Source organism: Parasteatoda tepidariorum, chromosome 1 (assembly GCF_043381705.1).
Source record: "Parasteatoda tepidariorum isolate YZ-2023 chromosome 1, CAS_Ptep_4.0, whole genome shotgun sequence".
Classification (NCBI taxonomy): Eukaryota; Metazoa; Arthropoda; class Arachnida; order Araneae; family Theridiidae; genus Parasteatoda; species Parasteatoda tepidariorum.
The window spans coordinates 73466547-73491059 of record NC_092204.1 but is presented as its reverse complement, the minus strand read 5'-3'; the positions used below and the strand labels follow the sequence as shown (position 1 = coordinate 73491059).

The 24513-nt window shown below is 30.7% G+C and overlaps 2 protein-coding genes across 2 annotated transcripts in view; both read left to right on the top strand.

Moving 5' to 3' along the window:
- The window catches only part of LOC107447945 (papilin), a gene marked incomplete in the record, with an annotated part of 216134 nt that overhangs the window by 113478 nt on the left and 78143 nt on the right, over nt 1–24513 (top strand).
- The window catches only part of LOC139425903 (papilin-like), a 56197-nt gene that overhangs the window by 21418 nt on the left and 10266 nt on the right, over nt 1–24513 (top strand). Inside the window, exons 5-11 of the mRNA XM_071182254.1 lie at nt 470–572; nt 4726–4862; nt 6372–6495; nt 8071–8151; nt 10112–10281; nt 11267–11399; nt 22168–22291. Coding sequence (XP_071038355.1) covers nt 470–572; nt 4726–4862; nt 6372–6495; nt 8071–8151; nt 10112–10281; nt 11267–11399; nt 22168–22291 — 872 coding nt within the window. The remainder of the gene's footprint in view (nt 1–469; nt 573–4725; nt 4863–6371; nt 6496–8070; nt 8152–10111; nt 10282–11266; nt 11400–22167; nt 22292–24513) is intronic.

Here is a 24513-nt window from a genome sequence, read left to right as displayed (position 1 = left end):
AGTAGCAATAGTGCAAACGGAAATATATATATATATTCTCTTAAGCTCTATTTACAAGCAAATATATATATATATATATATATATATATAAAGGACACCGGAGACCCATCTGCGTCAAAGAGTTATTGTATTGAAAGTTCCTTCGTGGATATGGTGATATTTAAAAAAATAATATTCTAAATAAGCTATTACATATCGTGAGATTAAATTTTTTTCATTTATTGTATGTCAAACTTAATGGGTGGCACAAGTGGAACTAAACTCCTTTTACATTTTTCTTGTAAAATTTTTTTTTTATTTGCTATTTCACCAATTTCTAAAATTATTTCTAAAATTCATGCGCCATTAAAGATTCAATCTTATTGTAGAATTTAGCTGCTGTGTTAACGTTTAGTTTTCTTTATTTTAAAGAAGCAAAAGGGAAAAAAATCGTAACTTTATTTAGCTAACTTTTATATTTTTTTCGTAGGATTGTCCACAACCTGCTACCGATTTCCGAGTAGAGCAATGTGCCACATTTAATTCTATACCCTACCATGGAAAATTATACAACTGGGTCCCGTATTATAATGGTAAGTATGAACCATATGTTCCCAAAACCAGGGATAAATAATGCATTACCATACCACTTGAAACAACCAAAGCTAGAATTCGTCACAGCCAAGAAGAAATTTATATTTAAGAGTCTTAAGTTGAAACAGAGGGTAAGAAACCGGATTAATTTTCCATAAGAATATGATAAAATCCTGAAGTAATTATCATAAAAAATGACAATATAATGCAACGGTGAGCTTCAACGGCTAATAAACTTTCTAATAAAAATGTCCAAACTAATATAAAAAACTGTTTTGTTTTCTTCAGTTTTTGTGTTTTTTTAAATTTTGTATTTGATTTTTTTGATTTTAATTTTTCTTTTTTTGTTGCTGTTTATTGCTATTTATTATTTTTTTCTATCTGTCGTGTCTTCCAACCTTAACCATTAACCGATAAATTCTCCATTAGGGGCACAGGTACGGGGTAAAATGTTGGTATGTATCGGGTAGCGAGATAATGTACAATGTTAGAATTTTCTATCTAAAATTACGGTACAATAATCGGCAGCAGTCTGTTCGTCCAATTAACAGTAAGGTTTTTACGGTAAATATTTTTATTATCTTTGAGATTTTGAAAACGTTTACAAATAATATGGTTAAAAAGCTATAAATAAAAAACTGTGCGGTTTTTTAACCATTTACAACTAGCATGGCTTCAAAACCATGAAAAAGGAATTTAACTGGACATTGGAGCTAAACTTTTCGTTAGGTAATGGACATAGGGGTTAGGTTGTGGCTGAGTTGTGTTTTATCAATTAAATCTCAAAATGTGGTTTAATTAGTTTATCTGGTTGTTCCACCTATCGTAAGAGATGGGAAATACTGGTCCTTTTTGCGTTAAGAAGCTTTATGGTGCTGCCATCTATTAGCGAATGAGAGTATGGTATTCCAATAATCCATGGCCAATATTTGGTGAAAGCAGGACACTGGAAACGCTTCATGTGCTCTAAGAAATGGAGGAAATATTGTGGTGTCAGCGCTGGGACTCGAGCCCCCGTCCTGTCGGTCATAAGATTCACAGATTAGCTCTCTGGAATATAATATGTACCCAGCTGCAAGGAACTAATGGTCTCATTAATTGAGCCTGGTTGGAGCGATAAAATTCTGGTTATTTAACCTTATTAGGTGAAAAAAGTTTATAAGCAGTTTTTCTCGAAGTTAAGAGTTTGAATACCATCATAATTACGGTTATTTGACTTTTTTTGCTTAAGTATAGTGAAATAACAATTAAATAAATTGTTATTTAATTTTTTTTTCCGAATTGTAAGTATTGGATGCCTTTGGTTAGATTGGCTTCTTTTAGCGCTCAGAGCAGTAGATTCACGTACTTAGCTGCTTCGAGATCTTCACAGCTTAGTATAGCATTGTGGTAGTATGTTTATAAACAAAATAAGAACTTCAACAGCAACTGTATTGGCTTTTTGATTCGGATATTCAGCGAAGCTGCAAAAATTGCTAAAAGTTTGACATAAATTGGAGTTTTAACTCAGTTTCTGAAGCAGGCGTCAGAGTTTAGATTCTCACAAAAATGAAAGAAATTGAATGCCTCAGGATGCCGCATGCTACTAAAATTCGATTTAAATAAATGGAAAATCTAATCAACGTTTTTTTGGAAGAAATCCAAGCAAAAAATTATATGAATCATAACATCCTTAAATGCGTTCCAAATAAAAACCATGGAAAAACTTTAATAAAAACAAATCTTTGAAAAGCTAGAAAACTCTCGCAAGTTAGATGAAAAATCTTCTGTTGAATGTAAAATTGGGTAAAATTTCGGATTTCCAGTTGATAAAAAAAAATTATTAATGGAAGTCTTTGTACATGCGCATCTCACTTCATTAATGTATAATTATTCAATATATTCTTTATTTAAAATATGCAGTATTCATTTTTCTCTTTTAATTTATTTAGTCCTGAAATTTAAAAAAATCGTCCTAAGAAAAAAAAAAGAAGAGAGAATTCATTTTGAATCAAAAAGTCTAACTTTATGATGGAAAAGAAAAAGATTCTAAGACATTTCGTTTGTATGCGATGGGCTTCAAAATTCAGAAATATCGAAAAAAATCTTAAAAGAGATCCTGAATTGCAAAATTTTGAGGCTTCATAATATTTGTACTCAATTAGTATCATGTTGAATATCGTATTTTTAGTGCCTACGGTAACACCCGCAATACAGTGTACAGACATACGCATTTATTTTATTAAATGTAAAGATATGTAATTATGGTATGTGGTGTTTTACTATTCCATAGAAATCTAAATCATCATCCCTCATAGCAATTGCTTATCTAATATGTTATCAGTGAAAAAGTAACGGGAACTATTATCGAAATTTTCTTCTTGAATTTCTTTGGTTGTGATTAGCATAAAAAGATAAGGTTACTCACCTATAAAACATTTTTTCGTCCATAATAGAGATGTCTAAGCTAAGGTCACTTCACTTACCTGTCCACTGGAATCCATCAATGATCAATCAATCAATCACAGATACTACCGATAGGAATACGTTTATATTGGGATCGAAATATGAATCGCCAGTAGCAATAGTGCAAACGGAAATCGATTAAATAATATTGGAGCACTAATCTGGTTAAGCTTCTGACTTGGACATCTCTATTTAAAGTCAATTACTTTAATTTATTTTTGATTTTGATTGCTATAATAAATTAAATTTAACATTATGTATTTAAAATTAAGGTTTAAAATTATTAAATGAATTTCAATTATTAAACAATAAGTTATAAGCTTTCATCGATTGTCCACAGTAGACGTATGTCTTTAAATAAATGAATAAAAATTATAAAACATAATTTGAAAATGACTTTTTGCATAGTTCATAAATTATCTTTATGGTGAACAACATTTAAAAAAACCTTTAAAATAACCAAAAATTGAATCGAAATTTTAAATTGTAAAACTTTAGATGAAGTTGCAATGTAGCGAAACAAATTTGTTATGGCAATAAAGCTTTAATTTTAATTGTTATTTTAATTGTTTAATCGTCCACTGTAATACGAAAAATTATTCATGTTCGCAAATAGATATTAACAGAATCATAAGATAAATACTTGAACATTAGAGGCATGAGAGTAAATTATTAATTGAATAATTTCAAATTCAGAAGAAGAAAAAAATTTGTTCTGGTTTAAGAAACAAAAAGTATTGTGAAGCAATCATGGTAGTTGGTAAGCGAGAGCGAAGAAGAGGCTCGGTCTTCTAATATTTGCATATTTTTAAGAGGCAACAATAGATTCAGCAATAAGGACCATGAATCAGATATTGCTTAAAATATAACTGAAATTTGTTTTAAGTTCGGAAACGTTTATTTCCCTTCATTTAAATAGGAATTTACAACCCTTTTTATGCATGGTGGCTTATACTAATTCTAAACATGCATATTAAGAGTGTTTTTTTACCGAACATTCCGTCTTATTAAGAGAGTCAGCTTTCTACAATGATTAGGTTTTGTATTTTAAACTACACAAAACAATAAATAGATCCGTTTTTGTATGATGCAAAATTTAATGTCTGAAAATATCTATCACGATGACTGTTTTCTTTTGTTGTTGCTAATACTATGCTATTTTCATAATTTATGTGAGCTTTCAACGTGACTGTTAGGTCAAGTGTAGCCTCTGTAAAGTCAGATCTGTCTAAGCATATTCTGAAAATGGGGCAAAAACGTCAATATCGAGAAAAGCCACAGTTTTGAGAAAATGAAAAGCTTTTGTGTTATAGTTTTTTTTTAATATTTAAAACATTGCTCCAGATCTGCTTTATCTGAGGTCATAAAAATTTACAAAAATGGAAAATAATACAGTGATTTTGAAAATGTTCCATCTTGATGGAAAAGTGTCTCCAAAACGGCGATTTTTTGAAATATTTAAGTTATTTATCCGTTCTAAGGCCCAGATAATTCTTCACGGAAAAATGATACTTATTTAGTTTATATTCATCGCTTTGCTTCAAATGTAAAACATATAAACTGTGGCTTTTTTTATTTTCGTTGGCAACAGAGCTTCAAAAAAAAAATCTGTAGTTTATTGTTTGTACCATCCAATGCTCTTGGTAGGTAAAAAAAAATCCTTTGCTTTAGAGTTTAACAGTTATTAAATTTAATGTAATTTTATAGCAGCTCAAAATCAGTGTGAATTAAACTGCATGCCACTGGGAGGAAGTTTCTTTGTAAGATTGCAACCCTATGTAGTTGATGGAACTCGCTGTCGAAACGATGGCTCATTGAACGTATGCGTGGAAGGAAGCTGCATGGTAAGCATTGCAGAAAAAAAACATGCATTTGAAATGAAATTAAAAACTTTTTATCAAATGCTCACTCTTCCTTTAAATCTATACCAGAGCGCGAAATTTCCAATCTCCAGCTCGCCCCTGGTTTGACAGTGTTTCAAAATAATGTAAGTCAAACCACCATGCTTATAAATGGTGAGCAGGAGTTTCAGACTTTAAAAGAGAGACTAATAAAACGGAAGCAAGATATAGATTACAAAAAGACTGACGTCAGATATGTTAACACCTTTGCATTTTTTTGCCAACTTCAGTTTGCCTAGCAAAGATACATTTCTAAACTACGGGATAGACTTCGGACTGTTTCAAAATTATTCATGTAATCTAACCTAAATATCTTTATTGACAAGAAAATGTTGTGCTTTTAGAATGAGCAAAATTTAAGTTTAAGCTCGTTTCACCTAAATATGGACACAGGCACAGGAGACGTTAACAGTGAACGACGAGTTTTCCAAATTCGTTCTTGATTGTAACATTTTTATGCTATTTTACAGTTTTAATTCTTTTATTGTTTTGGGGACAAATACGAAGTTCCTTAAACTACATCTGTTAAAGTTTTAAAAACTAGTTTTATTTTTTGTGAAAACAGCGATGAGGAAAGTTTCGAATAATACTAAATAGCTTAAATATAAATAATTAATAAACTTTTCAAAGCAGATATTTGATATTGAACCGATTAATTTTCTCCAGGTTTCTTTAAAAATTTTGTAAAGAAAATTTTACATGATATTTAAAAAGAAGCTTTGCATAAAATGAACACAATGTAAGTAAAAGTAAGGGAGATTTATCAACTTGATTCGTATAATAAATTATACCCAATATTTTATTTTTAACTTTTTCGCGCAGAACAATGGAAGAAAATTGTTTTATATCTACTTATGTCTTAACATGTCTGAATTCCCCTAATCATTTGATTTAAAAGCTAACTTAAACAACAATAAAGTGCAGTACGACGAGATAGATTTCAAAATGCTACAGCAGACGATATTTTTAGAACTATTCTTTAGTTGTTTCAACAGCAGAATGAATGAATATGTGGTAGATATGAGGTATTTTAAATTCGTAGATGTGTAAACACTGTTTCTCTATTACGCAGACATTTCGGAGGTTTGGGAAGAAAGAAATATGAACACGGGAAACCAACCAAGAATTGGATACCTGCAAGCGACATCATGAGTGGGTATCAAACCCGATTGGCTGCTAAATCATGGCATTTGCTTATGCCATAAAAATATAACAAATTAATGCATCTGAATATTCATAGCGATTAATTTTAAATAAAGCAATTAGCATATTCTTTCATTATCATTTGTACATTTTCATTTGGTTTTACTAATTTGCATTAAGTTAGCTTCCTCCAGTTGTAATAGAATTTTTCTACAAATTTTAACACTTCTAATGCAATGCTTTTTAATCAATAAATAATTATTATAATATGTAGTATCTAATTTTCTCTTTTGTAACTTTAAATTCTAGCCAGTAGGATGTGATAGAGTTTTGGGTTCCACTACCAAAGAGGATGAGTGTAGAGTTTGTGGTGGAGATGGAACGAGCTGCAAAGTTGTGAAAGGAGTTTTTGACCAAGATAAGTTTACCATAGGTAAAATAGTATTAATATCTACAGAGGAATTATTTTAGGTGTTAAAGTATACACTTAAAATAATAATTACGATAGATCAAGTTTCATTTAGATGTAGTTTTTAATTTTTTTACCGTGCACTCGTAACATTTTTTAAATATAAAATGGTCACATGTTGATCAATGATCAGGACTGGTAAAAAATACAGGCAACACAAAATCCCATTTAGTAAAAGAGTAAATCATTGCTACCGGAAAATTCCGAATCATGCGTTGCAACTTGAAGTTTACAATTTATACGTAATGCTCGCACAATAAATTTAATAATGTTTCTTTATTACAATAAAAATGCATTGTTACTCATAAGCGACATTTTTGAAACTTTCAAACCTTTTCATAACTTTCTCTCATAATCAGTACACTTTGTAAATAATAAATCTTTTTTCCCTCTTATATTTTCTGTTAATTTTATCATATTGATCCCTCCATAGAGAATGCAAAAATAATAACTTCATTTTTTTTAAACTTTTGATCTAATAGATTATAATAATTTATAATCTGATTACTAGGACTCAGTCTTAATGGTTTGAGAATTTGACATTTAACTTGCTAGTTAATTTGTACAGTCGATTCTCTAAAATATGGGGGCTGCCGCAATTTGGGAAATAAATATTTAATAAAATATTACACAAATATTGTACTAATTGATTTGCAAATTTAAGGTTAGGTTCTGTTCAACATAAGGAATGAGTCAAGTACATGAAAATACAGTCATTAAATCAAAAGCTATTATAGATGCTTGCTTTTTTTTCTTATGTGCATTGTACAATTCATAAAGGGTTTTCCTAAAGTTGCATTTTCAAAATACTTTCTTTGGCAGGGGTCGGTATTTTGGGATTTTCTTTGGGACAAGATTTTAAATTCATTGGCCTTTCTTTAATGCATGATTTCAAAGAATCTTTTTCACTGTTTATAAATAAATTAGTCTTTTATTTTCATTTAGGTGCAGCTCTAGTGTGACGTAAATAAAATATCAACTAATTATTCTTATTTAGGAATTGTTTTTTTATCAATGTTAATTTTGAGAAAATTTACTCAAAACTTTCGAATTTTGAAGCGGTAGTAATTTTGAGGGATAAGATGTTTACACAGTGAGTTTATAAGATTACACGACTTTTATTACGCTTTTCGCATCTTATTGCTTCGAATTTCGAAAAACGTGAAGCTGAATTTCAGGCAATGATAGAAATTTATTACGAAAGTAACGTGGGCCAGGATAGCCTGGTTGGTAGGACGTTGGGCTCGTGTTCGTGAGATCGTGAGTTTGAATCCCCCAGAAGGTATTTGGTCGGAGAGTGATTGTGCTCTGGTTAAGGTCAAAATTACGATTTATGGATGGATGGTGTAGGAAGGTGTCCTCCTTGTAAAAACGGGATGTGTCTCCGGATCATCCTCAGGAATGTTTCCCAAGTCATCCCCAATAGCCCATTCTGCAGCTTTAGTGCGAAGTAAATATAAGTACCAAGTTAATCATTAAAGGCTTCATACTTGGAATTTTTTCACAAAGGAAGAAAATTATAAAATTCTTTTTTTTTAGGCTATAATGACATATTGCGGATTCCAATTGGAGCAACATCAATATTGGTTCAAGAAGTACAGCACACAACTAACTACATCGGTAAGTTTGGTTTACTTTTTTCATGCTGAAACACTCAATAAATTTACACACAATATTTTGTACAAAAAAATATTACTATACTATCATTTTATTTTATTTTTGAATTTTGAAATTTTTGGAAAAAATAGTGTCAGATTTCAATATATTACATAGTTTTTGATATTCTCCATAGAAATTGTTGTTTTTAAATAAAATCAAATTTTTAAGATGTAAATCCATTTTTTGTTTCAAAGCAAATTTTTAACATTTTAATATAGGATCAGGTGGGGTAAAGTGGGTATAAAATCAAGCTTTTTTAAAATTTAAAAGAAATTTCGCTTTCAGCGTTAAAATTATATATAGGACTGTAATTAATCAAACAAATAAATTAATTTTTAGCTGTTTCATTATAAAATATAGAGCATTCGATACTTACTAAAACTAACACAGAAATAAAAAAAATCTTTATCTTACAACACTTAGCTAAGCCTAACCGTATACCCACTTTACCCGACTTCAGAAAATAATCCATAATAAATAGAATTTTGAAATTTATTCTTCAATATCTATATAGATCTGTTTTTTAGTTCACTAGCAGTTTAAATAAACACTTATATTATAAGTTTATCATAAACAGATATTTTGTAAACATAATTTTTTTTAAAATCATTTTCTGAAACTGAAATAAAAATACTTACCACAATCCCAGTAAATGTCTCTAAAAATATTAAATAAATTATCTCAACTTAAAAGGGGGAAATAAATTTTTTTTAAAAATATACCCATTTTATAACATCCACCCACTTTCTCCCACCTGGCCCTACTTGCATATACTTTTCAGCTAAACTATTTACTACTGTTCTGCAGAATTTATTGTGCGTTATATAATTATTAAAAATGTTCATTACTTAAATTAATTCTTTAGAAATAACAGTCGTTTATTAAAAAAGTAAAATAAAATAAAAAATCAGCTTTGTTTACTGTTTTCTGTTATGGGTTACAATCACTGCTGCATTCCTTTGGTTTGTTTAACACTTTTATGAAATATCTTTTTTTTTCCAAATTATCTTCGCTCTAATATTCAGCAAAAGCTATTTAAGCTAGACTTCTATTACAGAACTTAGAGTTCCCTAAAGTGAATTATATTTTAATCATATTATTTTGCACTGATTGCGGCAAAAAATTACTTGAATTTTAGAATTAACTTCAGTTTTAAATAAAGACAAAAGCAATTCACTAGACAGTAGCACAATACTTAGAAATAATTTTCATTGAAATCATTATTCTTTTTATTTTTAAAAAATTTTTTTAACTCCTAAAATGTTCTGAAAACACACTTACCTGAACAACTGAAACTGGAGCTTTGCAATACATTGTTAATAATTCTTCAGTTTTTTTAGTGCAATGCAAAAAAATCATATAGGGGAAATTAAAAAAAATTTATAAATCTTTAACGCGAAGCAAAAAAATTTGCGTGTGCCTTTATTTTTTAAATTTAAATGTTTTATAAGTTTAATTTGTGTATAAACTTATCTATACGTGTACAATAATACAATGCTAATTATGCTGAATAGAATATATTTTTAGTTTGTGGAAAAACAACTACATTTTTCATATTTACTAACAATTAGTGTTTTAAAATCTTTTTCTTTTGTTTGTATTTTGTTTTGCTGGTAGATTGCTGCTTTTAACTAATTAATATCCCTATCTTCGGATTCCTGAATGAAAATATTTTCAGAGGGAGATTAAATTTTGACTGTAACTCAATTTCGATAAAATTATCAGCATCCTCTTTTCTCTTTAAATATGCTAAATTCAGTTGTAAATTCACATCCAGTTTAATTACTGACAAGCAAATCTCAAATTTAAAAAACAAACAAACAAAATAACGATATACAATTTTTTTTTTTCATGAATGAAAAGTATCACCTATGAATCATTTAGTTAATGTGAGAATTTTAAATGAAAAATTCTGTTTCAGCTATTCGAAATTCAGCTGGAGAGTTTTATCTCAACGGAAATTGGACGATTGAATATCCTCGTGAAATTAAAATAGCTGGGACAACATTTCATTACGAACGGAAAATGAATGGATCGACTGCAGAAATTCTTCGAGCAAAAGGACCGACCACTGAATTAATTTTCATTGTTGTAAGTAAGCTTTTTTAATACATCTTGTGAATTGGAATTATTTAATATACTACAATTTTATTATATTTTTTAACCGGCGTCGAATAGATGGCCCAATTCTGAGTTTATGATATCAGTGTTTAACTCCATAACCTTGTAATTTTGAATCCAACTCAGAAAACAAGATAACTCTACCAAGCATTGAAACAAAATAGACTTTTTTAATGGAACTAATCTGCATTTGCTTTGCATAGAGAGAAACCCTATGAAAACCTCCCATAGTTAGCCCGACGACAAAGAGGATTCTAACCCCTGATCCATCCTCCACTGAAGATATTTTACGTCAGCACTGAGGTTGAATCGGTTGTGAATCTGGAGTAGAATTCGTATCAACCTGCCACTACTTGGATTCGAACCTGGGTCTCTTCATGGGAGGCGGACGCCTTATCCTTAATTTTGTGCCACCAAGGCACAAAATTAATTTACTAATTTAAACATAGTAATTAAAATAGTAATTAATTAGTAATTTATAACTTTGATTGCTCTAAAAATAAATAATTCAAGTAAATAATTGGAGTAATAAATCGGAATTTATTTAATACTATATGATTGTTCAATATCTATAATCACCACATTTAGTCTATGTTTTTGGAATCTTTGTCAAAAATAGTACAGCCATTAAGAGATTGAAAGTTATAGTTTCGACACAAAACTACAAATGTTTAACAAAATGTAACGAATCAGTAATTAAAACGGTGACATAGAAACATCAAAACGTATTTAATGCCTGATAAAATCGGAGGGGTTTCTTAAATTATCGAAGCCAGTTTAATTGCCTGAAGACATCTAAAAATGAACCTTACTGATTGCTTAAGAAGAATTTTTCAATCTCTCACATTTTTGGTGAAACATAAAGAATATAAGTTACGTAGCATAAATATGACGCAATTCAGATGAAATTTTGAAGTTATTTCTTAACTGGTAAAAAATTTAGTTTTTTTTTTAGTTGTTGTATCAAGAAAAGAATCTTGGTATTAGCTATAAGTTTTCTATACCTACTCCAGCCAAAATATCCTCTTCAGACTCTTACAACTGGACATTTGGTGATTTTGGTGAATGCTCACAGTCATGTGGTGGAGGTATGATTGTTTCCTACATGAATTGTATGGCACAGTAATATTATTTATATAAATTGTCATCAATTTACATTTCTTTGATTTATCTTCTAAAATGTTAGAGATATAAAAACAAAGTCAATTTTTAAGGTTTTAGAAATAAAATGGAAGAAAAAATTTATTTAAGGTATATTTTGCGTGGCATTCATTCGTACAAAAACTTAAATTGATAGCTCTATATGAACATAAATGATTATTTCTAATTAAGTAATTACTGTGTAAACAAATTGAATGCACTCTCAGAGATAAAACTATCACTTTTGACGATTCAGCAATCCTTGAGCAGTATTTAGTTAATTTTGAGAATCGTTTTATCTTAAAATCACATGATTTGTGACGAAATGAAAGCTCTCATATGTGTAAGTTTTTCTTCTTGAAAAAAATTAGAAGGACGAAATATTTCTTTAATTTCGATTAAATTCGTTTCTTTTGAGAAAAAAAAATGACGATAGTTATTTCGTCACTTTGACGAAATGTTCGCTCGGAGCATTCAGCAGGAAACGATTTCGTCATAAACGAAGAAAGTTTCGTGATAATTGAATATCCATTTTTTGCAGTGTGTAAATACGTGTTAGAAATATGCACAATGTGAACAAATTTATAACTTATGAATTAACACCCAAGCACTATCTATAGCATTATTACCTGACAATTAAATTTTAAGAAACTAAATATTCAATCTTAATGATTCGATTAACATAAATTTGTTGTTAGTAAAGTATTACAGCTACACCCCGATATGGGACAGGAGGATCAAGGAAGTTAAAGGTCCACAATTTCGCAAACAACGACATGATTGTGTCAATGTGGTCAAAACTATCCACTGACTGCTGTAACTTCTTAAACAAGCTAGTATTAATTGATCCGAAGCTGGTTGGCTTCAAGAAGCCTTCAAGATGCCAATGGGGATCGAACCGCAGTTCTTCACAATGACAGCTCAGTGCCCTAACCACAGAGCCATCGCAGCTCTAAGTAAGTTATTAGTCACCTTAGATATGTTTTATTAGAAAAAATTTAAGTTTCGTCAACATACAGTATGGCTGCTAAAATCCATGACAGCGTTCTTGACTTTCAAAGAAGTCCAGCAATAGACATACAACTGGTGCTTATTAGTAGTAGAGTGGTTACAAGAAGAGAACATTTTCCGCACTTACTGGTTGTAAATAGCAAAGTTAGCATTTGTATCTTCTGACCTACGAATGCAAATACCATTAAAATCTGGGTTTCAACAATAACTATGCTTAAAAGAATACATCCTGCATTTCTCATGTTTTTAGTGAGTTAATCTAGTTATTTTCCCACTATTATAATTTGAGTCAAATAAACATTTGAAAACTATTATAAATTCTATATTTTAAGGTGTGCAGAATAGATCAGTGAAACAGCACAGGAAATGTCGTAGAAGATAATTTGTGTGATCCGACATTAAAACCATCCACCAATGACTCTTGCAACACACAACCTTGCCCCAACAGGTCAGTGTTTCATAGACTCTTCTTTCTCGAAAGCCTCTTTGTTTTTAAAATTGTTTCTTAAAGATAATTTTTTAATGCTTAGTGTTAAATTAGCCATACTTGTGCTAACAAGAGTAGAAACCTTGAACTAACGAAATAGATCTTTTTTAATTTAATATTTATTTTATCTAATTTTAAAGTAAACATGTTGCAATTATTCATAAACACTAGATTTAACAATTTGGCTACTTTTTCCTTAGATTGGAGCTATTTTTTTTCTTTTTGCTTTTCTTTGGATTTTCTCATTTTCTTGTTTCATTTCGAGGCCCTTCGAAATGGACAATTTATTTCTTATTATCCCTGTAATTTAAAATTAAGAAAATACACAGAAATACTATTTTCTCGATAAGTAAAAATAAACAAAGCTAATAATGTAGATCTGATATAAAAATTAAATAATTGATTTGTGTATTTTCACATAAACTTTTCCTGACACTAACTTGGTAAATACTTCGATTTTCGCCTTTCATTGTACACAGGTTTTGAAGTCTTACGTAATAACTATATCTTAAAAAGAATCAATTCTTCTTTTAAGAAAATTGCTTAGTGTTTTCTTTTCAGATTCAAAAATAAAATTTAATTGAGAATATTTAATTCAAAAATAAAATAAAACTCAGTAAAATCTATAATTTTAGGATGTAAATGTATTCTACAAAATGTCAATGTCATGGTCCCGTGTAAATTTATTTTTTCTTAGAAATGGAAAACAAAGTGTTATATATTGAAAATATGCGTGGCTAAATTTTAAATGTTTCAATGAACAGTTAAAAAATTAATTTCACAAACTTCCACTATGAAATCTTAACATTTAGGTATGAATATGTTTTCACTGGTGTCAATAGTGTCAATATTTTAAATAAAGCTATTACATTTAAGATGTAAATGCGTCTTAAATGAGAGAAGATTGTCCGTTTGCATGCCGCTTAGTTATTAAACTAAACACTTCTAAAATTTCATACCCTAACTTCAATTCCAAAGAACATTGCTCCAAAAAAGGTCACCGTGAATAACTTTTGATCTAATAATCGGATCATTACGTTCTAGGACTCATTCTTAATAGTTTGAGGGGATGACCTCAACTATGCTAATTAATTAAACGCTCTTCCTATGAATAATAGTAACTTTTTTTTGACGGATTTGGATTTTGGACTCCCAAAATATAAGGGATAGCCTCAATTTGGAAAGTATGGTAGCAATGGTTTGGTCAGGAGTATGGTTCAAAGTTTGTACTCTTTAATGTTAACTTTACTCTTTGTGTTCACCATATCTCGAGAACTTTTTAAGTGAGTTAAAAACTTTTAGCCCACAAATATAAAATTCGTTGATCCAAAAATAATTCCATGAAGAAACATTTTTTTACTACGTATTTATTTTTTATTATTTTACTAAGTAGCAGTTGAAATAATTTTGAATTGTAAGGTGTACAACATTTTATGTCATTTTATACCAAGTAGTTTTACATGGCAAAACACAAAATTCGAGAGAAAATTGTTGAATAGTTCTGAAAAATCAAATTTCTAAGAGAAATCGTATATTTGAAATTAGATTTTTAAGGAACCTTTGAACCATTAAACGTGAGTCCTGGAGCGTGAAGAACCGATCATTAGATCAAAAGTTATTCGGGTGATCCGTTTCTTTTTTCTTTTGTTTTTTCTTCTTTTTTTTGCGCACTGTACAAGAGCTTCGTTCTCATGGATTTAAAGTTGCACAAAACGTTGCTTCACTTCGTTTGCTGGTATACCACTCGTTGCAGCCGCGTATTTACAAACAGCTACAATGATTATAACCTCTAAAACAATTTCTTCTTAGGTACAATGTGCAGCTATTTCTAAAGCAGAATTTAAATCCAGCTATTCTGTCTGATATTTATAGAATCGTTATAATTTCCACATAGAAGTTATCATTTCAAAGCTTTCGAATAATAGTGAGATGAGTTCAAATTAATTTTACCATGACTACAGCGTTTGTACTTTGTTCTGCTTTGTTCTCTAAGGGAATGGCAATGAGTGCTTTCAACAGTCAAACAGTCTATCGCGATTAATAATCATTAATAAAATGTATAACCATATTAAAGGTTTTTATTTGATTCAATAAATGTTTAAAATCAAAACTTTTTTTAAAAAAAATTTAAAATAATAGTGAATTTGTCTAAGCTAATCACTGTAAATTAAGGGTCTTAAAAGTCAAAATAGGACAGTGCTTTTTTGGGAGCCATGATATCCCACTGGTCAAATAATTGAACTCCCGTCCAGAAGGGGCGGGGTTAGATCCTCAACTCCGCTAAGACCCATCTAGTACGTGCAATATACGTCCTCGTAAAATTTGTGGAATCGAAATTCATGTGATCGTTCGTTGAGAAGTACCACGGGTACATGGATCTAGAGAAAGATTCCTACCTCTTCAGATTGATGTCTAAATTGTGGAAATGACCTTACGAGTGAGTGGTGCTGCCATCTATTCGTAGGGTTCTGAACAAAGATGTACTTTCACCCTTGTTGTGCTTTCTCATTAAACGGAAGGAGCAGCTTCCTGATTTAAATCGAAAAAGGCCAATGGCTGGCAAACTTTCGTCATATGAGTGTCATTGGAATCAACAACATGCTTCTTTATTTTAAAGTAAAAGTGACGATAAAATTATTCCGTGTTTTCTCCACTGAGATAAGATAATTGATTATGGCTAAATGTACTAATCACATTTAATAAAAACTTAAACTTTATACCCTATGCTTATTTTAAGAGAAAATTAGTAGATAAAAAAAAACAATATTTTTCTTAAAATTCTAATACAACTTTTAATTTTGAAAATACTACCCAGATTTACAAAGACCTAAACTGCGAGCAACTACAATAAACCGAAATTTGATTGAAAGATAAATGAATGGTTCTTATGATTTGTTTAGTTAACTCTAAGAAATATACCCAACAAATAGGATATGAATGATTGATATTTCCTTTAAACACGATAACCATAGTTTGTCTAAAACCCTTCTTTTAAAGTGCTGCAATTGATTTTATTGGATTCATTATTGTTTTAGTTGGTTTGTAGGCGAGTGGAATCCTTGTAGCAATTCTTGTGGTGGTGGCGTCCAGTTCCGCTTTGTTTTCTGTCGGCTAACTAGAGAAGTATTCGAGATTGTACATGACGAAGAGTGTGATTCTCCCAAACCTCCAATTATGAGAGAATGTAATGTGGGAATTGAATGCCCAAAGGTAACTTAATCAATTTTCTCTCAGTGCGGAGAGTAACAAAATTGATGTTTTAGCTTTTTAGTGATTTTAAGCTATGTTTGGATATGCACATACCATATGGCCTATTAATTAATGGGTCTCTTTTAATAAAAAGTAAGTTAAAAGGAATGTCCCAATTCCAAGGATGTTCTAATAAATGTGTAATAAATGTATTCATTGAAAATTTACATACAGACCGACTTATTATACACAGTCCAGTCACATTAATGTGACCACCTGTCAAAAGCCAGTATAACCACCTTTGGCAGAGCGGACCGCTGCGAGACGTGCAGGAAGAGAGTCAATTAGGTGTACTCTTGGTATCCCCTTGGTTCATCTGGGCTGTCAGCTGCTCAACAGTTGCACGTCTATTCGCCCGAAAGCATCTCTGTTGCCTCCGTTCGCATTTGTTATCTATAGCCTGTGGTGCACCACAGGTGCCACGCCGCTGATTTTGGATACTGCCATTTTGCCATGCACGGTATACTTTTACCACAGCGGCAAACGAACAGTTCACAAAATTAGCCGTTTCCGTAATGCTTCCACCCTTGTACCGAAAGCCAATAATCATGCCTTTTTGGACGTCGGATAAATCGCTACGTTTCTGCATTACGCCAACGATTGAAATGCTTTCCGATGCCCTAGGTCATCCTTTATGTACATTCCAGTGTAATGTGGTGCCACCTGCTTTCTGTTATTGGTTATTTCACGTTGACGTCGAAAGTAGGAGGTGGTCACATTAATGTGACTGGACTGTGTAAATTCGGAATAGTCACCAAAAGAAGGCGCCGTCATCAGCCTTTCTGCATGAAAACAGAACTGGCAGAAAACTGCCTTCGAAAGATAACAGCGCAGCAGCAAAAGGCGATGGACTCTTGTCTTGACAACCACTATTCCCCAAATCTCATCCCATGCACATTTTTTCTGTGGGGGCACGTAAAAGATCGTGTGCATGTGTCTACAGGTCCAATGACCACGATTGTTTTGATTGTCTGGGGCTGAAGAAATTATTATTCAGTATGCAATTTTAAGCCGATCTGTAATTGATGAAATGTTCGTCTCCGACTTGCATTCAATGGAAATGTTTTCTGAATTTTGGAAAAAAAACTAATTTAATTCGTAAGTATATTAATTCTAAATTATATAAGTTCTATTTCTTATGTACGATTAGGAGTAAAGGGTATTTTTAAATGAAAATTACATTTCATACTCAAAATACATACAATGTACCCTTACAATTGAATTTTTTATCTATAATTAAATAAGTTAATAATTAGCAATTAATAAAAAATATTCATTACGTAGAATTATATTTGGATGGATGAATTTTATAATTATATGCAAGAAAGTTTTGATCACAGCCTAAAAAGTTCTCGAGATATTCCGAAATTGACAGAAAAAAAACATTTAATTTGCCTCTTTGTGAAGTCCGAGCTTTTGTCTGCTCTCCGGCCTTAAATATTAGGACCATATTTTCTAGATTGCGGTTAACCACCCTGTTTTGAGAGTAAAGAATCTGAAATCATCGAAAGAAAATGCATGTTTATTCAGAGAAAAGACATTTTTGTGTTTGATTTCATTACTTAAATCATCTCATGCACAAATTATATTGAATATTTAAGGTTAGACTCTCGAACCACTAAGATTAAGTTTAAGTACGTGACAATCTTATCATTAGATCAAAAGTCACTCAGTTAGTTCATTTGTGCTTCATACAAAAACAAACTGCATTTAAAAAAAGTTCAAATCTTAAATAATAATAAAATACAATTCACGCTTTTTAGTAAGTTGAGGAGCATTCTAATCGAATCTGGTTTAGTTGTTCTGCTGAAAAAGGGCCAATCGAATTCTCATTTTCTAAACGTATATTAATTTTAATTTTCATGAAACAGTTACAATAAAAATGTCTGCTGAGTAACGTTGGAAAATATCGTGTATTAAAAAGAAAAACACTCAAAAAATTTTAATTCAACACAAAATTGTTGATTTATTACGAAAAAAAACATCTTCACTTTTTTCTTAAAGTTCAAAATTTTTTCTCTGTTTTTGAACAATGGCGTCAAAACATCTTAGAGCGAGATCCAAAAGTCAGAAAACTGATCCACCGTTGAACGTATAAAACTACAAAATGGGTGGATCGAACATAACTGCAATTTTTGCACCATTACATTCATTCAACGAATAATTTTGAACGAATATTTTGATAATTTGAACTGATAATTTTGATTTTTTATATTTTTTTCCCTAATTATACAAATTAGTTTACTTCATTTTATTATTTTTTTTAAGTTTTTAAAATCTTCTTATAGTAAACATAATAATTTTTTTTCAAAAATATAGGTTTTTCTCTCATAACGCGTCAAGTTGTGCCTAGTGTAGGAATAGATATACCCACGATGCAGTTTTCTCGGTACAAATTGATGCCACGGCAAATCGTAGCCATAACGAGATGTAATCGCAATAAGGTAGCGCCACGACGGATTGTGTGTTCTAAATTGTCCTACATTGCACTGCAAGTGGCGAATTCACGCACCACCCCTTTCTTCGCGATGGATTGTTCAAAAAACTTTCTGCATTCTTTAATATTTATGTGAAGAAATAGTAAAAAAATAAGTATTGTTACTAAAAATATGAGATAAATCAGATAAAAAAAAATTGTAGTTGGTTCTAAACTGATTAACAAAGCTTTCATAATTTCTTTTGATTACTCAACCAGGGAAATAATTTTGGCGTCAACCATTCAATACCTGCAACAACCGAAACATCTTCTCCTGATTCCTTCACCTGGATATTAGGGGATTTTGATGAATGCTCTCAGCCATGTGGTGGAGGTAGGAATTTTTCAACAGAAATTATTTGTCTCATTTATTTGTAAATCTTGTCTTCAAATAAACTAAATTTTTGGAATTCATCTTCGAAAATGTTAATGATATGCAAATAATATTAGACTATACCAAGAAGTAAGAAACTAAGTGAGAAATTGAAATTAGTTGAGACAATTTTTACATGACATTCATAATAAAAAAGTTTCAATAATTTTGCCATTTTGAACATCAAAAATTATTTTATTTAATTATTTAATGTGTTATCATAAATTTTTGTTCTAGTAATTAATGTGTAAATTAGATCTCTCTAAACATGTAGCCAATACTTACAATATAAACAAATTTACTGTTTGTTTAAGATAGGTACTCTTCCCGACACAATGTCTCCGGCAGTCTGGCGCTATGGAAACAAGAAGAGGGCATTTTAGGGAGGGTAGCTTCGATGAAGAGGTCTCCTTTTCTCTCGCCGAAACCAGTCTTTAAGAGGGACCCCGCACCCCTACTTGAAATAATCATACCTCGTTACCACAGCTCCAGACGAATGTCTAGAAGAGTGCCTATCTTAGACAAACAGTAGATCCTCGAAATCGAAACATCTGTAATTTTTGATTCGAGGGACAGATTTTCACGTTTTGGATATGCAAATTTAATGTCTTGATAACCATAAATATGCTATTAATCAGCTTAAATACGTATCGAATATGAAAATTTTACACTTCAACAATACGCATGATTGCTACAAAATAAATAATAATACAAAAAAATAAAATACAAAATGTAAGTACTCGCCGAGTCTCAAAAATTTTCTAAACTATCAATGTATTCAAATGATGTAAACAATGTATTCAAATATCATCCAATTCGGGCCGTGACAATGACTATGATTAAGAGACTTTGTCCTTTAAAATGCTTAATAAATATAACAAAAAAATTAGAAAGTTCAAAAATGAAGAGGAAAAAAATTAAGCCACTTTATATGAGGCATTCATTAATTCAAAAACTTAATTTTATTTTTCCATCCGGACATCAATAATTATTTTTAATTAAGTTAGTTACTGTTTCAACAAATGGGACACAAATAAACCATGTAAATTGATGTTATAAATATCTTCCACATAAATAAATTAAACAATGGGTTATTAGAAATATGAGAAAAAATATGATTTAATTTACGAATAAGATGATACTAAAATCCGCAACTACACTCTTAATTTTCCATCAGCTGCAGCAATGGTTGTTGTTTGACTACAAGTTGGTGAGTCAGAAATCCTAATTTCGAAAATACACTGAAACAGGGGAAAAAACAAAAGTTATTCCGGTAGAATGGTTTAAGTTTCTTTCGTATTTTGAAAAGACAAGGTGTTTTATTTTTTAATTGTCTGGTCTGATTATTTATTTATTCTAAAGTTAATTTCAAACATTGAAAAATAAATTAAAAATCAATTGTAAGTGCTGTTTTGCTGTAAGTATTTCTTTCTCCCGTTATGCAAGCGTTCTGATTAGTTGCTCAATGTAAGTGTTACGATAAAGACCCGAAGTCTGGTAAATCCTCTTACAGATAAAATCTAGCTTTTACCGGGAAAAAATCCTGAGTATGCTTCAATCTAATTTCATTTCGGTTTTAACAAGCCTTTGTGGTAAAACTTAGGAGTTACCAAACCACTTTGATAAATTCCGGGTTTTATAGGTAAAAATTAGAATTTACCAGACTTCGAGTTTTTATAGTAACATGTGCATGTATAGACATAGATAGACCAAGATATGGGTAAATAGATAGAACAAGGTATAAGGTTAATAAGAATCCTGTGTTTTGTTAAGTAGAGTGGATCTGATTATATTCATTGATTATGAATTTTATATGTTGTTTATGTGCTGTTTTAATATTTTCTTTTCTTGCTTAATCAACGTTTTTGTGAAATCAAATATGAGCTCAGTTGGCATTTACCACTACGTTGTTAACTCTGCTAGTAGTCATGAAAGTGTTCTATATTCCGTTGCAAGTTGAGAAAAGACCATTGCGTTATAGGTTTTAAGTAATTACTCGCGACTGTATTTATTTCCATTTTTATTTCGTTATCAAATTATACAAATATCCCTCCAAAAGTAATAAAAAGCTTTTCAAAGTTAAACACGTCTGGCAGAAATTTAATTCGAGCTATCTTTTGCGATAGATATATATATCATAGAATTATTAAAAAAGGTTATAGTTTATTAACCTAACTGGAACCCTAGACTTGGCGACATATTTAGTTAAAATAAAGATCATTCAGTTCTGAAAAAGAAACAACTATATGAAGTTGCAAGATCAATGGTCTTGATTAGACCATTAAAAAGGGAGCGTCAGTATGCTGACATACTCTTTGCAAATCAAATATGAGATAAAGGGTTTTACTTTTGTGTCGCTGAAGAAGAAAATCGTCTGCAAGAAACATTTATTATTATTTCATCAATGTCCTTAACTGCGAACCGAAAGACGTATATTCGTTACAATTTTTAGATAAAATTTTTTTATTAATCCCTGTTACTTGATCCGATTATTGTTAATAACTGTTAATATTATTAATATGAAAACAAGCAAAAAAGACGTTGTGCAACGTCGTTTCAAGAGTAGGCAACAGGCGCTGACCATCGATGCAAATAGGCTCTCTCCATAGAGATAATGGTTTTTTCTTAACTTGCAACAGAGTACAGGTGCAGTAAGGTGACTATGTGGTACAAGAGGAAATCACTTGCAATGCAGATTGGGGGAAAACTGTATTTTCTACCTTGGAAAATAAAAGCGATATAGGGGGAGAGAAAGATATTATCGAGTTTTAGAGCATCACTTCTTTGGTACGCATGACACCTTGTGGACATTAATACTGTATTTATTTGTGCGGAAACTCCTATTTTGCCACGTGACGGATAAGTAGGAGGGAGAAAGAACCATTGTTCTGAAGATTTCTTAAGAACAATGATTGATAAGATTTTTTTCTAATCGTAAAAATTAGTTTAATGTGATAATGGTCTAAAACAGTAAATATCATCGAAATCCGGACTCCAAGAATGATTTTGGTTAAAAGAATGCATCTTTCAATCTTTATTGATTTAAGCTTGCTATTTTCCCACCATTATAATTTTGGTCAAATAGTCATTTGAAAACTGTTATAAATTCTATATTTTAAGGTGTGCAGAATAGATCAGTGAGTTGTATAAACAGCACAGGAAATGTCGTAGAAGATAATTTGTGTGATCCGACATTAAAACCATCTACCAATGACTCTTGCAACACACAACCTTGCCCGAACAGGTCAGTGTTTCATAGCCTCTTCTTTTTTGAATGCCTCTTTTTTTTTTAAATTTAGTGTTAAATTAACTATACTTGTTGTGCTAACAAGGGTGGAAAATTTTAACTAATTGTCAGTGGATCTAGCAACACGCAACCTTGAGCTAACAGGTCTATGTTTCATAGTATCTTCTTTATCAAACACTTATTTATTTATTTTATTATTTAATGCTTAATATTAAATTAATGATTTTTGTTCAGCATTATTTTCTACTTTTTGTACTATTTTTTTTCAATTACTAAATGTCAAGCGTATCGTTTGAATTAGTTGCAATTCAATACAAAATAAATGCCAGTGGAATGCCCCATTTCATATATTAGAATATTATATTCATATATTTGCTAACTATTGTTTCATATTCATATATTTAATAAGTATTGTTTTATATATTCATATATTTGCTAACTTTTTAATATATAAAACAATACTTTTAAAATTAATTTCTCTAAACGTCCTGTCAAACTCTAAACTTTAAGACAAATTTCCTTCACGAGTAAAATGGAGCAGCAGTTTGCATTCGCCTAAACAGAATCGTCTACAGTTTAGTATATAACAATGACAACGCTAAAATAAGGCGAAAATTAGGCTTTAAATATCTCCTCAGAACGCACTATTAAAAATTTGGAAACTATTTTAAGGATTGAGGGCTAAAATTTCTGTTTGTAGTCGATGTCCAAATTTCAGTACCTTAGCACAGATGGTTTTAGAGTATTAAGAGATTCGACATAGAATTGGGGACAATTCAAAATACTGTGTCAACATAACAGAAGAAAGTTGAATAAACTACATTGTATTTGTGCTTAAATGTTTTCAGCCACATAGTTTTCTTCTTTGTTTGATGTGGAAACAATTTATCACTTGCATCTCTAGAAGAAATGATTATGCCTAACCATGTGTTTTAAATCAGATTTAATTGGATACCTGCGAGTGACGTCCAGCGTGTGTTAAACATGATTGGTTCTTGAATCAACGAATGCCACGAGTCACCTAAGATGACTTACAGGCATCTAAATACCATTATGTCACCATAACCGTGAGAGCACTTTGACAATTCAGCCATAAGCCTTCAAAAAATGTTTCAGTAAATATTAGGGAGTCAAGGATAAACTGAATATGTCTACTTTAACAATTTACTGTTTGACTTTGGCTCAATATTTTGCTCTTCTTTTTCCTTTGTTGAAAAGTTTAATATCTCACTTGCTTAAAAAACATTGTAAATTCTAAATAATATTGAAAACAGTTCTTAAAATTATTGAAAAGGGAACGGTAGGACATTCTGACTGTTATGAACTCTGAGTTCCTACGTGGAACTACAGCATCGTAGATCACGTAAAAGACTAATAGTGTATTTGGCTCCTGTATTAGTTTACTTTAGAGTAGGTTAAACAGGGATGAATCATTAAAAAGCTCACTAAAAAGCAAATATTACCCAAAGCAGTTGATGGTCAGTGTTTGTAGCATTAGTACTGGTGTTGCGATTCATTGCTGGTATAATAGTATGCTGGTATACATAGTGGTAAATTGGTAAACCGCACTTAGCACAAATCACTATTGCAAAATTATAGGCATTGAGACATTATCCTTTGACATCAATTCTTTTTCTCTAAATTTCGACAACTTTTTAATTGGAAGCAATTTAATTCCGAAAATACTGTAAAAGTGGCATTCATTGACTTTCGTCTTCAATGGTTTCATCTTTTGCAAAAAGTATAGAGAAAATATGGATGCATACTTTTTCCTTTATCCTTATAGCTCTTTATCTCTAAGCTATCAACCACTTTTGTGTCTTTTACCTTTAAATTTCGTCCTGGAGCACCTAATATATTAAAAAAAGTTTAGGATAATAGTATAGTAAATATGTCAAAACCAATCGCAAAAAACTAAGTCTTTTATTTACAAATGTGTCACGAGAGTGCTGGTTTTATACTTAATAATACAAAGACAAATTTACTCCATGTCTGCTCTACTAAGATAAAAACAAATTATGCATCCTTCTCTATCAAAACTAAAAAAAACATAAAGAAAACCGCAAATAAGAAAAAACTTTACCTCATGGGCCAATTTTATAAGAAAATTAGTAACTAACGTACTAAACTAGATATTATTCTTAAAATATTAATTACGACTCATTTTAAAACAGTGCCCGTATTTACAAGGACAAAGCATGTGCTAAGGTAAACCAAAT